Here is a 16,467-nt window from a genome sequence, read left to right as displayed (position 1 = left end):
TGACCTACTGGCAATTTGTCAAATTTTCTATGGGAATCAAAAAAGGTCTGTTCAAATCCAGACTCACTTAACCCGTATTTGCAACATACATATGATATAAGCATATCTGATTAGATGTTGATTAGAGATGATGAATAAAGCTCCTATTTAAGTAATTTATTTTCATGGCAAAAAACAATGAAATTAAATTAAGACATGCTTAATTTAGTTGAACAATCTGAAAATTTAATAACAAATCTGACCTGATCTGTCATAATCATTATCTTCCCATAACGAAGAGTCTTCAATGAATCTTCATCTTCATAGTTTTTCTTGTACTGAAGACCCACAATCTTGATGATATTGTTAATCTCAGCATTTTCCATGATCTGAAATGGACATATACCAAAAAAAGCATCGTTTATAAATTTGAAAAGAACAAAGAAATTTAACAGTATATGTTGCTTGGATTTTCTTGAGCTCCAGTATTTTGAGCTATTAGCTTATAATTTACTACATCAGAAAGGTCTGTTAAAATAGGCTACAATGTACCTAATTTCTCAAAATAAGCACAAATTGTCTAAAATATATTTTAAAATGCCTATTGAGGGAATTAAATATAAGCATAAAGTCTTCTATTATAAATTAGATTTAGATTCTGAAGATCGTTTTATATTCTACCTGCTTATGAGAAGCTTCTCGAACATTGAGTATTTTTCCTCTAAGAGGGAAAACCCCATATTTGTCTCTCCCAACCACACCAAGGCCTGAAACAGCCAAAGTTTTGGCTGAATCTCCCTCAGTCAGGATAAGCGTACACTCAGTGGAGTTTCGGCCCCCTAAAATAAAAATATACATATTAATATTAGCACATTTAGTTCAACCTCAAATATACTAACTTGAACATGCTGTTTATAGCCTTGTGATAAAACACAATTTACTATATAACAAGCAAAATTATTTGTTAGGTAATAGATCATAATATAAACATTCTTGTTTTATACTCCAAAATAATCACCTCAATATTATTTATAACATGGAAATGACCTAAATCTTCCATAATAGGAAACGGGTCGATTTTTAACAAGTTATTCTGTTGAATATAGTTATTCTGTCAAGGGAAAAATAAATATCCGTGGTATGCCATTAATGAATAAAATAACAACTGTAAGACTTAAAAGTTTGGAAACATTATTAAATATATACCTGCATCATTGGCATCATCGAGTTTGGGAATTCCCTTGATTCTATTATGTTTTACAGCTGAACACTTCTTGTTTAACTGGACTTGGGCCTTAAACTTCACCCAGTTTAGTATGCTTTCTACAATACCACAGCCAATGGCCTGAAAACGAGAAGATTCATATTAGGGATCATATTAGGGAAGAAGGGATCTATCAGAAATCTAGAATACAAATGAGCCTTAATACAAATAAAAATGATTCAAAAATTAAAAAGATGTAGAACAATAATTTCTGGATAGAGGGTGGCACATCTTCCCATGTCAGGTTATCACCACTGAGGGAGCTGCTCCTTTTGGTTCATTCGTTCAATAAATATTTACTATATAATTATATTGTGCTAGCACTGAGCTACTTGTTGGAGATATAGTGGTTAAAACAAATTAGGCCAGGCACGGTGGCTCACGCCTATAATCCCAGCACTTTAGGAGGCCAAGGTGGGCAGAACACCTGAGGTCAGGAGTTTGAGACCGGCCTGGCCAACATGGTGAAACCCCGGCTCTACTAAAAATACAAAAATTAGCTGGCGTGGTGGTGGGCACCTGTAATTCCAGCTACTCGGGAGGCTGAGGCAGGAGAATCGCTTGAACCCAGGAGGTAGAGGTTGCAGCGAGCCAAGATCGCACCATTGCACTCCAGCCTGGGTGACAAAAGTGAAACTCCATCTCAAAAAAAAAAAAAAAAAGGTAGCCAGGCATGGTGGTGGTGAGATGGCTGTAATCCTAGCTGCTTGGGAGGCTGAGGCAGGAGAATTGCTTTAACCTGGGAGGCGCGGGTTGCAGTGAACTGAGATCAAGCCACGGCACTCCAGCCTGGGAAACAGTGAGAAGCTGTCTCCAAAAAAAAAATTAAAAATAAATAAATAAAATTAGACACAAATAAAACAAATTGAGACACTTGTCCTCATCAAGTTTAAGACACAACATAGAAGACAGACATAGCTGGGTGCAGTGGCTCACGCCTGTAATCACAGCACTTTAGAAGGCCGAGGATGGTGGATCAAGTGAGGCCAGGAGTTCAAGACCAGCCTGGCCAACGTGGTAAAACCATCTCTATTAAAAATACAAAAATTAGCTGGATGTGATGGTGCATGTCTGTAATCCCCGCTACTCAGGAGGCTGGAGAATCCCAGCTACTCAGGAGGCAAGGAGAATCGCTTGAACCTGGGAGGCAGAGATTGCAATGAGCCAGGATTACATCACTGCACTGTAGCCTGGGCAACACAGCAAGACTCTGTCTCAAAAAAAAAAAAAAAAAAAAAAAGACCGGGCACAGTGGCTCACAGCTGTAATCCCAACACTTTGGAAGGCCGAGATGGGTGGATCATTTGAGGTCAGGAGTTTGAGACCAGCCTGACCAACATGGTGAAACCCTGTCTCTACTGAAAATACAACAACAAAAAAATTAGCCAGGCATGGTGATGCATGCCTGTAATCTCAGCTACTCGGGAGGCTGAGGCAAGAGAATCACTGAAACCTAGGAGGCGGAGGTTGCAGTGAGCCGAGATCGTGCCACTGCATTCCAGCCTGGGCGACAGAGCGAGACTCTGCCTAAAAAAAAAAAGACAGAAATAAAATAAGTTACAGTGTTATAAGTGTTATGGATAAGCAAAAAGTTTGCTAATAAGGTATGTTCAATATTATATTGGAACCAACTTAGGTAGGGGGAAGGGTAGAAAGTAAAGGCTTTCCTGAGGAAAGGACAAGACCTAAAGTAGCCAGGTGAAAAGGATGTATTTCATGCAGAGGGATTAGCATGTGAATAAACTCTGAGGAGGGGAAGAGCACTGTGCTTTTCAGTAATTTAAAAGCAACAGGACAATATACGAAAAACTGGCACTGAGATGAGTTGGAGAAGTAGGTGTAATTAGATTACAGCAGATCTTTCTTGTTGGCCAAATTATGGAATTTGGACTTTCCCTGAGTGGAAGTCATTGAAAGATTTCAAATGAGAGTGAAGATAAAAATGGGTGTTTTAACACAAAAGTCACTCAAAAGCATTCCAAGGAAAGGACTTAACCAGTATGAAGGTTAAGAACCTATTGTAGTAAACCAAAAAAGAGATAATGGTGAGAAGCTACTGCAGCATCCAAGAGATGATTCTTATTGACCGGATTAGAGAGGAGGGGAAATAAAGGAAGGCTCCCAGCTTTCTTGTTTATACAACCTAGAGGTTGGTTGGGGCTTTTTACTAAGATAGGAAGTTGTTCTTTTGTTGGAGAGTGGGGGGCTGCTTGTATGGGCAAATCAGTGAGTATGGAGGTAACAAATTCAATTTTGGATGTGTTGATTGAAAGCAAGTCTTAGGCATTTAAGTGAGGGTGTTTGTTAAACAGCTAGATTAATTCAAAAGTGATCTAAGCTTAATGGTAAAATGTAATTGGGAAATACTGAAATATAGACAGTCATTAAGTCTTTGGTAAATCAGTTAAAGAAAAGCCCTTTTTTACTTCCTTTTCAGATTGGGAAGACTTGGAGAAGCTCACTATGAGAAGAATCATTGTTTCTGCAGAGCTAAGAAGTGCAATGGAAAATAAAGTCAGGTGTTTCTATTTTTATTTCCCTCTAAGTACTCACAGCTTTGATAAATTTTTCACTCAATTGGCAGGTTGATCCAAAGCTCTTGGGTTGTAAAGTCATGTTTTCTTTTGTCTGAGAGTCAAAGGTTGGGTTTTCAATTAAGGCATTTACAAAAATCCACATGTGATTTTTCACCTGCAATAAAAGTTGATATTAAGCCACTAAAAATGTACTCATGCTTTATTTCTAGCCTTTCTCTTCTTCCTTGACTTTAGAAAAAGAAAACTGCCAAAAGCACATACCTGATGTGCTTTTACTGCAACACCACCCTTGTTCTTCTTCTTCACAACATCAACAAGTTTAGTCACAATCTGATCAGCTACATAATCAACATGTCTGCCACCCTAATAAGGAAAAATACCAAACTGTAAAACTCAGTATCCTCAAAATTATAATAATCAAACATTAAAAACTAATTTAACCTCCTTTATACTAAGCTAGCCCAATATTCAAGTCCACTTTATATATTAAAAACAATAAGAACACATATATGTAAAGATAAATCATGATTAATAATTTAAGAATAAAATTACCTTGGATGTAGCAATGCTGTTGACAAAGCTAATTTGCTGAAAGCCTTTTTCACTCATAGTTAAACACACTTCCCACCTGTGGTTTACTTGTTCATGTATTACTTTCAAGGAGTTACCAGTTTCATCCAACTTGTCCTTCAAATACATGTCCACATAACTACGAAATCCTTTTACCTGTACAGGAATTAAAGGTAACAGTATTAAGAAAGTTATTAAAAAATAGGTTCAATGATAGACTATGAGGACTTTCCAAAACCAATGCAATGATGTTCACTGATAGGCATAAGGGAATGGTCATTAAAGGACACAGGCCGAGGTGGGTGGATCACTTGAGCCCAGGAGTTCAAGACCAGCCTGGGCAACATAGTGAGATCCCCACCTCTATTAAAAAGAAAAAAAAAAAAAATTAGCTGGGCATGGTGGTGCTGCCTGCATTTCCAGCTACTCCAGAAGCTGAGGTGGGATGATCGCTTGAGCCTGGGAGGTCCAGGCTGTAGTGAGCCGTGATTGCATCACTGTACTCCAGCCTGGGTGACACAGCGAGGTTATCAAGAAAAGAAAAAAAAAGGAAAATAAAAAAAGGACATGAAATATTTATTTTAGGTGTTTCTTTGAGAAAGAAATTCCTTCAGTAAGTTTAAAATGAGCTGATTAAAAAATGTGGCATACCATTCTCTTTTCAAGAACATATGTGAGAAGTGGTAAGAAAATACATATGGTTGGGCCAGGTGCAGTGGCTCATGCCTGTAATCCCAGCACTTTGGGAGGCCAAGACGGGTGGATCATGAGGTCTGGTGTTCGAGACCAGCCTGGCCAACATAGTGAAACCTGTCTCTACTAAAAATACAAAAAATTAGCCAGGTGTGGTGGCAGGCACCTGTAATCCCAGCTACTTGGGAGGCTGAGGCAGGAGAATTGCGTGAACCTGGGAGGTGGAGGTTGCGGTGAGCCGAGATCGTGCCACTGCACTCCAGCCCGGGCAACAGTGTGAGACTCTGTCTCAAACAAACAAACAAACAAACAAACAAAAACATATGGGAGGGGAAAAAAATTCAATTTTGCACTTGACAATGATTACAAAATCCCTTATTATCCTTAACATCCAGGAAAATACTCACTGGCAGTTTATTTCCATTAAGAAAGACTTTGACATCTTTGGTGGATCCAGCAATATCATATGCTCTTCTGACCATTAGTGCAACAATATCTTTGTCCAGGCTTTGCATTTTAAACTTAGACAAATCAGGCTGAAAGGTGATACATGTATAATCTTCTCCATTGAAGGGCTTGAGTTCCATCTCACCAGCTCTTCCCATATTATCCATCCATGTCTATGGAAGTAAAGAATAGGAAACATGAAAAATTCAAGTCATCTCACAAACTGCAAGTAAATAACATAAATTTATGAGTCCTAATAACCTAATATATATGCTTATGAATAATTTTCCATACTTCAATAGCTTATAAACTATGTTAAATTAAACCGATCATTAATGCCATTATAAATGGCTATACTACTACCATTTATCATTAAGGTACAAGACACTTATTTACTTGCCTGTTTGAACATTTTCTTGTATTCTCTACTGGCTGTTTCCACAGTAAATTTGGTACTGAATATGTTACACAATTTGGCTCCATAGCCATTTCGACCACCTGGGCAAATAAATATGAAACACTATTTTATTGTTACTATCTCATTGACAGCTTTATTTCTTAATCACTGGCAGAGCTATTCAATTATAGAGATTTATTTCCATATCTTTAACCCTCATGCCACAGACAGTCATTTAAATATATATATTTTTAGTAACAAATATGTTATTTCCCCTCAATACTCTACCTGTCACTTTCTTTTCATCATCATCATAGTTACTAGAAGTTAGGAGCTGTCCAAATATGAGAGCTGGGACATACATCTTTTCAACTTTGTGTTCAACAACAGGAATACCTTTTCCATTATTCCATATACTAATTAAATTGTTTTCCCTAAGAAAAAAAGATTGAAAATTGTATTGTACAACACATTAAACGAATGCTTAACATTTAAAAATATTTAAATACTATTATTTCTAAAATATGTATATTCAGGCTGGGCGCGGTGGCCTGTGCCTGTAATCCCAGCACTTTGGGAGGCTGAGGAGGGCAGATCACTTGAGGCCAGGAGTTCTGGCCAACATGTTGAAACCGTCTCTACTAAAAATAAAAAAAATTAGCCAGGCATGGTAGCGCATGCCTGTGATTCCAGCTACTTGGGAGGCTGAAGCAGGAGAACTGCTCAAAGTGTTGGGGTTATAGATGTGAGCCACCATACCCAGCCCTCAATTTTTTTGGCACTTTTCATATATACCTTCTGAAATTCAGCAGGAACATTTCCCACCATGCTTAGTTCCTGACATTCCTGAAATAGGAGTCAAGAGGAAAAAAAAACCTTTTCCAACACCTGAATAGACACTGATAATGTTGAAAAAATACAAAATTTTAAAATGTTGGGATAAACAGAGGGAAATGATTTATGCCCAATGGAAAGAAAAGGACAATCTGGAAACATTATTATACACCACTCCCACTCCTTTTTTTGAGACAGCATCTCGCTCTGTCACCCAGGCTGCAGTGTAATGGCAGGATCACAGCTTACTGCAGTCTTGACCTCCTGGGCTCAAGCAATCCTCCCACTTCAGCTTCCTGAATAGCTGGGACTACAGGTGTCCATCACCACACCTGGCTAATTTTTAAATTTTTTTGTAGAGATGAGGGTCTCACTATATGGCCCAGGCTGGTCTCAAACTACTCCTGGGCTCAATTGATCCTCCCACCTTGGCCTCCCAAAGTGCTGGGATTACAGGAGTGAGCCATCATGCCTATTATACCCCTTTCAAGAGGATCATCTATACATCTCTTGTTCCCACTCAACAAAGTACATAAAAACAGGCTGGGCGCAGTGGCTCACGCCTGTAATCCCAGCAATCCCAGCACTTTGGGAGGCTAAGGCAGGCAGATCACTTGAGGTCAGGAGTTCGAGACCAGCCTGACCAACATGCAGAAACCCCATCTCTACTAAAAAAAATACAAAATTAGCCAGGTGTGGTGGCGTGCGCCTGTAATCCCAGCTACTCTGGAGGCTGAGGCAGGAGAATTGCTTGAACCCAGGAGGTGGATGTTGCGGTGAGCCGAGATCATGCCACTGCACTCCAGACTGGGCAATAAGAGCAAAACTCCATCACAAAAAAAAAAAAAAAAAAAAGGAAAACCAATATCAATCATAAACTGCCTTGCTCTCAAATAAAATGCTGAAAACTTATTTCAGTTATTTTAAGTTAATTCTTGGATGGTACAATATTTTAGTTAATAACTAGATATACATTATGGTTCTTGTTCTACATAGTACTTATTATCTATAAAAAAACTAATTAAAATTAGCTCAACTTTTTTTTTTTTTTGAGACAGAGTCTTGCTGTGTCACCTAGGCTGGAGTGCAGTGGTGCAATCTCGGCTCACTGCAAGCTCCACCTCCCGGGTTCATGCCATTCTCCTGCCTCAGCCTCTCGAGTAGCTGGGACTACAGGCGCCCACCACTACACCCGGCTAATTTTTTGTATTTTTAGTGGAGACAGGGTTTCACCGTGTTAGCCAGGATGGTCTTGATCTCCTGACCTTGTGATCCGCCCACATCGGCCTCCCAAAGTGCTGGGATCACAGGCATGAGCCACCGTGCCTGGCCCTAGCTCAACATTTTTTAAAGACTATGATATTGAGTCCTTAGGAAAATCCAGGTATACTTTGTCATAATCAATCAGACTAACAAAAAAGTGAAATAAGAACCCTGATCACCCACAAAGGGACACCCCGCATTTATAAGCAGAAATGTCAGATCAAATTATTCTCTACCACCACCTACTGGTTTACTGTTTGAATAGCATCAGGAGAAAAAGTTAAAACTCCAGATGCCAGAATACTTAAAGCAATTACTGAAGGTGCTTGCTCAAATATTTAGGGATTAGGTGTCATAAGTCCTGTAATTTATTTTGAAATGATCCAGAGCAAATAGGCCACGTGCCATGGCACACACCCATAATGCCAACACTGGAGGATTGCTTCAGGCCAGGAGTTCTAAGACCAGCCCAGGCAAAATAGCAAGACCCCTTCCTCTAAAAAAATTAACTAATTAAAAAAAAGATGGAGAAAATATGGAAAAACATTGGCAACTGTTGGATCTAGGTGGTGGGTATCCATAGGTTTTTCATTTTAGCATTCTGCTTTTGTGTACTTTTGTCAACTTCTGTTTAGGAAAAGCCAACTTCACCAGTAATCAAAATACATGCAGCTAACAATAGCAACGAGCTACATAACAAAAACTAAGCAAAAGACGTACGGATCAATTGTGACTCTAATACAAGACATTTTTGGGTCCCTTTGTTTGTTGTCCGCAGCATTAACTGAAAGAAAATAAAATATACATTTGTAAGAAATTAGTGTTTTAAAAAACATTCTGTAACTCTAAGTAAGATATAGAAAAAAAAGTTCCCAAACAGCACAGGAGTGGCATTAACAAGGTGTTAATTTAGCAATTTTTGTCCACAGTACTGTTTCTAGGAGAAAGCTCAACCTCCTGGGCTCCAGGAAACCAGCTCACCTTTATCAACTAATTGAAATGACAGGAGCCCTGGCTACAGCAGATTTGGTAGAAATGATACTTTTTGTTTTCACTTTTATCTTTTTAAAATTTTTATTTGGAATGATACTTCTTACGAAAGATTTGACCAGATCTTTATATTAAAGGATTTACTCACCTAGAATCTCATCAAAGATTTTGTACAAACCAGGAACAAAAGTGACTTCCCTATAGTTAATGCCAACATCTTCATCGTAAACCCACATTTGCTAGAAATAAGGCAAAGAAATACTGTTATTTTTACTCTATGTTCATTGTTCTGTTATCAGGATTACCGTAAAGTGTTCACATTAAGTATTACCGTATTTAGGCCAGTTCCAGTGACACTCAGTACATGAGAGACACAGAAAGGTCACACTCAGTACATGAAAGGTACAGAAAGAAGAGTATCCATTTCAACTACTAGGTTAACTGCCTTTGATGAGCTTGATTTTACCTGGGTCACTAATTCCACAGAACCAATGTAGGTGTCTGGGCGGAGCAAAATATGTTCCAATTGTGTTTTCTTTTGATAGATTCTTTCAACAGACAGTCTTTTCTTAGCATCTTCATTTTTCTTTATTTTGTTGACTTGCATATTTTCATTTACAGGCTAGCAATTAAAAAAAAAGAGAGAAAGAAGGCAATTTTTAATCATAAGTTTACCCCAAACTAGGAACAAAATGCCTACCATAGTGAGATGTCAACACGCATTGCAATCTGTTAGTAGGCAGTGGTGGAGTTGACAGTTTTGTACAAACAGGACAATTTAAATTGGCTGCGGCCAGGTCCCCAGGTGTCAGGTTAAACAGACACATATTATCTCACCAAGTGGGTCTGTCTGGAAACCTCTTTTCTTGAGCAACATGGTAGACGTCATCAATAAAATACACCCACTTCTTTCAGTTCCTGCATACATTATTTACCGAGTGCCTATTACGATAAATTATTTACGGTGTCCCGAGCACACGACACCGTAAATAATTCCAGTTCGGCAGCAGCAGTTTGGGCGGCTATCCGTTCAATCCCTTGGCCACCTGAGCGTTGTGAACTCAGGAAGGGGGCGCTTTTGTAAGCTGGCCAGCTGCTCCAGAGAAACACTGTGCCAGGCTCTGCCCTTTCCAAGATCGGGGACATTCAAGACCGTTTTCAAGCAGAGGGCAGGAGGGGAAAGCATCTGTACGCGCGACTCAATAACGTCGCACCCGGGCCGCTGTAACATGGATCCACTACGGGACCAACGGACTCCTGCCCCTAGAAACAGGGCAACAACGCACGACACCCTGGAAGCCGGGTCATACTTCACTACTAGCACCAGAAGGGGCTTTCGCCTCTCCACGATCACCCCGGAACCGGGAATGGAGAATATGTGCTCCCAAGCCGGTCGCCGGCCTGACCGCAGCCCCGGAGCTTCACCCGTCACGGGCGGCCAGAGAGATGCCCGGGCCGCGCTGAGGCTCCACCGCCAGTCTCTCCCGCGAGCCGTACCTGCAATGGTGACACTTCCATGGTGACGGTCGTGAAGGGGTTCGAGAACCCTGAAAGCGACTAAACAGGCAGGACCCCACGAGACCACCCTCGACCAAGCCGCTTCTCCACAGACGCGCGTCGGTTAGGAGAGCTCCACTTGAACCTTCCTTTAGCCCGCCCGAAGCAGACCAGCCAATCCCTGACTCGCTCTCATCGTCTCCGTCCAGAAGAACCAATCGTAGCTTGCCTTTTATATCCACCTATGAACGGCTGAGTTGGCCGGGGTTTGTTTGAATAAACCAATCAGATTAGGGAGGCGGGACTAGAGAGGCTTCAAAAGGCACCACTCGGCGTCATAGCGGAGAGATTGACAGGGAATCTGGCCAATGAGAAGGGCTCACTTGTTTTCTCGTGCGGAAAGCTTGGAAGAGATGGGCTTTGGAAGCGGGAAGGGGTTGCCTGAGGCAAAAGTGTGCAGGTGAAAAGCAAAGGATGTTTATTCTCCAGGAACTGCCAATCTATTTAAGATCCCTGAAATCTAAAAACTGTCCTCTGTTCTGACGTTGTTAGCGAGGGGAATGGGAGCCTTAGCTTCGTTTTCCTGAGGAAACTGAGTGCCGGCTTTCTGGACAGGCAGCCTGGCTGCTTGGTTGAAGCCAACAGATTCTGGCATCTGCCTCAACCCCGCCCCCTTTACCCTCGAATTCATTTTTCAAAGAAATAAAAGTAGGCTGTGTGTGGTGGCTGGAGTCTGTATTCGCAGCACATTGGGAGGCTGAGGCGGGAGGATCGCTGGAGCCTAGGAGTTGGAGACCAGCCTGGGCAACATAGCGAGACCCCGTCTCTACCCAAAAAGGAAAAAAAATAGCCGGGCGAGGCGTCGCACACCTGTAACTCCAGCTCCGGAGGCTGAGGAGGGAGGATCGCTTGAGCCCCGGAGATTGGAGATCGAGGCGCCTTGAACCGTGATTGCTCCACTGCACTCCAGCCTGAGTGACAGAGCGAGGCCACCTCAAGAGATAAATACATAAGTAAATAAATAATAAAAATAATTAAAATAAAAGTGCCACAGTTGTGGTTTGGGGGTTCCATATAATGGAAGGATGTAGAAAGGCTTTGCAAAATGGAGGGCAGCATTCAGGTCCCCAGTAGAGCAGCGCTGGACAGCAACTGGTAAATCGAAAGGGATAACTTGTGGTGGTAGCCTCTTGAGCTGAGGGTGGGCTCAGCCATCCGGGGCTGAAACCTTTTCCGCAGCCAGCTGGCCAGATGCCCTCCGACTGGCTACTTTTGCTCACCTCCGTGAACCCTGCAGTCCAGAACAGCTGTTCCAATTTGACAAGGAAATGCCAAGACTGAAGCTTTTTTGTTTGCTTGTTTTTTTGTTGCTTTTTTTTTTTTTTTTTTTTTGAGATGGAATCTCACGCTGTCGCCCAGGCTGGAGTGCAATGGCGCGATCTAGGCTCACTGCAACCTTCACCTCGCGGGTTCAAGCGATTCTCCTGCCTCAGCCTCCCGTGTAGCTAGAATTACAGGCGCCTGCCACCACGCCTGGCTAATTTTTGTATTTTTTTAGTAGAGACAGGGTTTTGCCATGTTGACCAGGTTGGTTTCAAACTTCTGACCTCAAGTGATCTGCCCGCCTCAGCCTCTCAAAGTGCTGGGATTACAGGTGTGAGTCACTGTGCCCGGCGAAGACTGAAGTTTTAAAATTACTCTTAGATATACATGTTTGAGTGGATTAAACAAAGTTATTACCCTTGCAAGAAGCCAGAAAAAAAAAAAACAACTGCACAATTTGAGTGCCTACTAATTCCAGCTGAGCCACCTCTTTCCATTCATTGCTTCCTTCCTCTACCTGGGTTTCAGTCCCAACTCAGCAATTTGCCATTCGTGTCATTTCGATGGAGGAAGCCTCTCGGTGCTTCCGTTTCCTCTCCTAAAAAGAATAATTAACTATGATCTCAGAGTAGTGTGAGGGTTACATGAGAGAAGTGTAAGGTAAATAGTGGGCTGACAGTATTAGGTAGCAGGAATTTTCCTTAGGCTGGTGTGACAATTGTGGATGTAATTTTTTTTTCTTCTTCTAAAAGAAACCAGAGGTCAACCACTGTTACATAACCACAGTGTGTCAAGGGAGGGCCAATGGGGAGCCGTATGATGTGGCAGGAAGCCAAGGATGGAAGTTGCCCATGGGCTAGGGGCACTCGGAAACCATAGTCATGGTGCTTCGGCATTGTTCTGCTCTCTTGACCTTTGGCTCCCTGGCCTCCAGCAGGCTCTGTGTGTTCCCAGCTCTGCTCTGCTCACCACATGTGTTAGAGAGCACAGGACCACCAGGGGCTCAGAGCAGTGGTAGGGAAGCTTGGCCAGTAGCCTCTGCTCAGCCAGAAGGCTGACCAGGCCCTGGGATCCAGGGCCTGCATGCCACTCTCTGCAGGACACCCGAGGGCCCTGACAGAAACCAGCCATGCTGGCTTCTACCTCCTAGAACGCACTACCTCCAAGGTAGTGGGGATGGTGGGCATGCTTCCCCAAGGATGGCAGCTCAGTTTCTGCAGCTCCCGGCCTCTACCCTGTAGCTCATCCCAGCCTGCAGTGACCCACTGGGCAATGAGGCAACAGGAATTTAACAAGCAGCTCCAGCCCTATTTTTTAGGGGCCCAGCTTGAAATCTGTCCTGCAGTTTAGCCGGATCCTGTGTGTCTTTGTTCCAAAAACCCAGAAGAAGTACTGTGGAGTCAAAAGGACTTTGGGGGCCGGGTGTGGTGGCTCACGCCTGTAATCCCAGCACTTTGGGAGGCTGAGGTGGGTGGATCACCTGAGTTCAGGGGTTTGAGACCAGCCTGGACAACTTGGTGAAACCCCGTCTCTACAAAAATACAAAAAAAAATTAGCCATGCCTGATGGCTGGTGCCTGTAATCCCAGCTGCTCGGGAGGCTGAGGTGGGAGAATAGCTTGAATCCAGGAGGTGGAGGTTGCAGTGAGCCGAGATCGTGCCATTGCACTCCAGCCTGGGCGACAGAGCAAGACCCCATCTCAAAAAAACAAACAACAACAACAACAAAAAACACAAAAGGACTTTGGGGCCACACACACCTAAGTTAGAATTCTTCCTGGGTCTCTTGGTTTCCCCATGCCATTATCCTTTATCAAAGACACAGAGGGCAAAATGAGATGCAAGTGTCGGAGACAATCCTTTTCCAGCTCTCCAGCACAAGGTGGTCTTGCTCTGGCCCACCCTCCTTCTCTTCTGGGTACAAGCTATTTCTCTGCCAGTCCCTCCCTCTTCCCAGAGCCTATTGCAGGGGGTCCTGCAGGACTTGTGGGGACTATTGAAGAAAGAAGTGGGTGGGGGTCTGGGATGGGTGGGCCTGGAAAGCATTGCACACAAAGAGGGAACTGCAGGTGCCTGCCAGTCCTGGGAGGCAAGAAGGGGTTGGGGGTAGTTCCAGGGGGCTGTGGTGGGGGGAGGGGAAAGATACCATCCTCATTATCCACCCACCCTGCCCCCACTCTGCAGGGGCCCAAAGTAGCTACCTGGACATTACCCCCTCCCTCCCCCAACCTGTACTTGAATATGTGGTTGAGTACTTAAGGCAGATCCCTGACTAGGATATTTGCTGGGTATATGACTTTGGGCAAGTCACTCAGTCTCCCTTACAAGTTCAGTTGTAGATCAAATTGACTTTTATTTGTGATTCATGAATTGGGGCAGCCCCCATTCTACAAAACAGAATGAAAGCTTCCACTGGGCAATAGCAGAACGGTGGGTTTTGTAAGGTGGGAACCAGGAAACAGCAATCGGAAAAAACCTGATTGGTTAACATCAGGTACTTCAGGTTACTTTTTTGTGGAGTTAAAGCAGAGGGGACTTCCTTATTAAACTGACTTAGGTAGATTGGACTCTCCTGTTTTCAGGAAAAAGTGGTCTGTTTTGGAATCTATCTGCTTCTTTAAAGTTTCAGTTGGATTACATGGCATTTAGCACGAATGACTCCATCTTGGTTTGGTCTAGTCTTTTGGGGCCTAGTGTAGGAGCTCAGTTGAAAACAATGGCCTCCATAATTTTTTTTTTAGATGGAGTCTCACTCTATTGCCCAGGCTGGAGTGCAGGGGTGCGATCTCGGCTCACTGCAACCTCGGTCTCCCGGGCTCAAGCAATTCTCCTGCTTCAGCCTCTGCAGCAGCTGAGATTACTGGCGTGCACCACCACACCCAGCTAATTTTTGTAGAGGCGGGGTTTCGCCATGTTGGCCAGGCTGGTCTTGAACTCCTGACCTCAAGTGATCCGCCTGCCTTGGCCTCCCAAAGCACTGAGATTACAGGCGTGAGCCACCGTGCCCAGCCAACCTCCCATAATTTTTTTTTTTTTTTTTGAGACGAAGTCTCGCTCTTTCGCCCAGGCTGGAGTGCAGTGGTGTGATCTTGGCTCACTGCAACCTCCACCTCCCAGGTTCAAGCAATTCTCCTGCCTCAGCCTGCTGAGTAGCTGGGATTACAAGTGTCCACCACCACGCCCAGCTAATTTTTGTATTTTTAGTAGAGATGGGGTTTCACCATGTTGGTCAGGCTAGTCTCAAACCCCTGACCTCATGATCCACCCGCCTCGGCCTCCCAAAGTGCTGGGATTATAGGCGTGAGCCACGGCGCCCGGCCTATAATTTTTAACAATCTAAAATGGGGATAATGGGAGTACCTCCTCCTGCTCTTCATAGGGTGAGCCATCCTCATTATCCACCCACCCTGCCCCACTCTGCAAAATTCTTACACCAAATTCTTAGTGCATTGTCTGGCAAGTAATAAGTGCTCAAGACATGTTAACAATGACTACCTCTGCTCCTTTCCAGGATCTTCCTTCCCTGCTAGTCCCACCAATTCCTTCTCCAAAACCAGCTCAAAATTCTCCTACCCAGGGAGCCTTCTCTGACAGTCTTTTTCATTGAACCTCCTCAAGTCTTTTGAGGTATATTTGCATATGCAGATAAGTTCCTTTTATAAGTATTCTTCGGTTGTTTTCTCCTGGGTTGTGTGCTTCCGTTCTTTCTGCTCTTTGGCAAGGGGAGGGAAGGTCCTGGAGGCATAGTGTCCCCTTCATGGATCTGGAAGGTCCCCTAGAAAGAGCAGCATTTCTTCTCTTTTGCAGGCTTTCCCAGCAGAAGGAGGCTGGACTGAAAGTGTGGCTCTGGATTTGGGGTTTGGAGCTGGCTAGGCTGGAGCCCACTGGGAATTCCTGGATGAGGCTGGGCCAGCGCCAGAGTACTCAGGTGGTTAGGGCTGGGCCAAGAAGCTCTGTTTACCTTGAGGTTGACAACTGGTGAGCCTGGTCAGTTTATTTATTTATTTATTTATTTATTTTTATTTGTTTATTTTTTTACCAGGGATACCAGCCTCTGGTTGGAGGAGGCCAGGAAAACCCAAAATGTCCCATAGAGCCTAGCCTCTAGGTGGCCCCTGTCAAAGAAATGTGGACAAAGTTGGGAGGAGAGCAAGGGAGGTTACAGAGGAGAGCAGTTCAGGACCAGAGTTGAGTAATCCCTAAGTCTGCACAGAAGTTCCCTATCCATCAAAAATTTTAAAATGTACACACCTTGTAACTCAGCAGTTTAAATTCTAGGAATACTGAATTCAATCAATTCAATTCAGTTGTGGAATTGTGCAAAGATGTATGTACATATGTATAGGATTATTGCAATGTTGGTGGTTTTCTTTTTCTTTTCTTTTTTTTTTTTTTGAGATGGATTCTCGCTGTGTCGCCCAGGCTGGAGTGCAGTGGTGCAATCTCGGCTCACTGCAACCTCCGCCTCCCGGGTTCAAGTGATTTTTCCTGGCTCAGCTTCCTGAGTAGCTGGGACTACAGGCACATGACACCACGCCCAGCTAATTTTTGTATTTTTAGAAGAGATGAGGTTTCACCATGTTGGCCAGGCTTGTCTTGAACTCCTGACCTCAAGTGATCCACCCGCCTCGGCCTCTCAAAGTGCTGGGATTACAGGTGTGAGCCACTGCACCC

General features: G+C 43.3%; 1 protein-coding gene across 1 annotated transcript in view; it reads right to left on the bottom strand.

The window, feature by feature from the left end:
• Positions 1-10,651, bottom strand: part of TOP2A (DNA topoisomerase II alpha) — a 29,457-nt gene extending 18,806 nt beyond the window's left edge. Inside the window, exons 1-13 of the mRNA XM_034941919.3 lie at positions 10,472-10,651; positions 9,441-9,596; positions 9,123-9,213; positions 8,705-8,768; positions 6,176-6,321; positions 5,891-5,988; positions 5,451-5,663; positions 4,333-4,506; positions 4,042-4,143; positions 3,797-3,934; positions 1,186-1,324; positions 661-818; positions 243-368 (exon numbers count right to left, since the gene is read on the bottom strand). Coding sequence (XP_034797810.1) covers positions 243-368; positions 661-818; positions 1,186-1,324; positions 3,797-3,934; positions 4,042-4,143; positions 4,333-4,506; positions 5,451-5,663; positions 5,891-5,988; positions 6,176-6,321; positions 8,705-8,768; positions 9,123-9,213; positions 9,441-9,596; positions 10,472-10,492 — 1,626 coding nt within the window. The 5' untranslated portion in view covers positions 10,493-10,651. The remainder of the gene's footprint in view (positions 1-242; positions 369-660; positions 819-1,185; positions 1,325-3,796; positions 3,935-4,041; positions 4,144-4,332; positions 4,507-5,450; positions 5,664-5,890; positions 5,989-6,175; positions 6,322-8,704; positions 8,769-9,122; positions 9,214-9,440; positions 9,597-10,471) is intronic.
• Positions 10,652-16,467: the final 5,816 nt, after the last annotated feature.

The sequence above is a fragment of the Pan paniscus genome, chromosome 19 (assembly GCF_029289425.2).
Source record: "Pan paniscus chromosome 19, NHGRI_mPanPan1-v2.0_pri, whole genome shotgun sequence".
In the NCBI taxonomy this organism is placed as follows: domain Eukaryota; kingdom Metazoa; phylum Chordata; class Mammalia; order Primates; family Hominidae; genus Pan; species Pan paniscus.
This window is presented reverse-complemented; position numbering and strand designations above follow the sequence as displayed.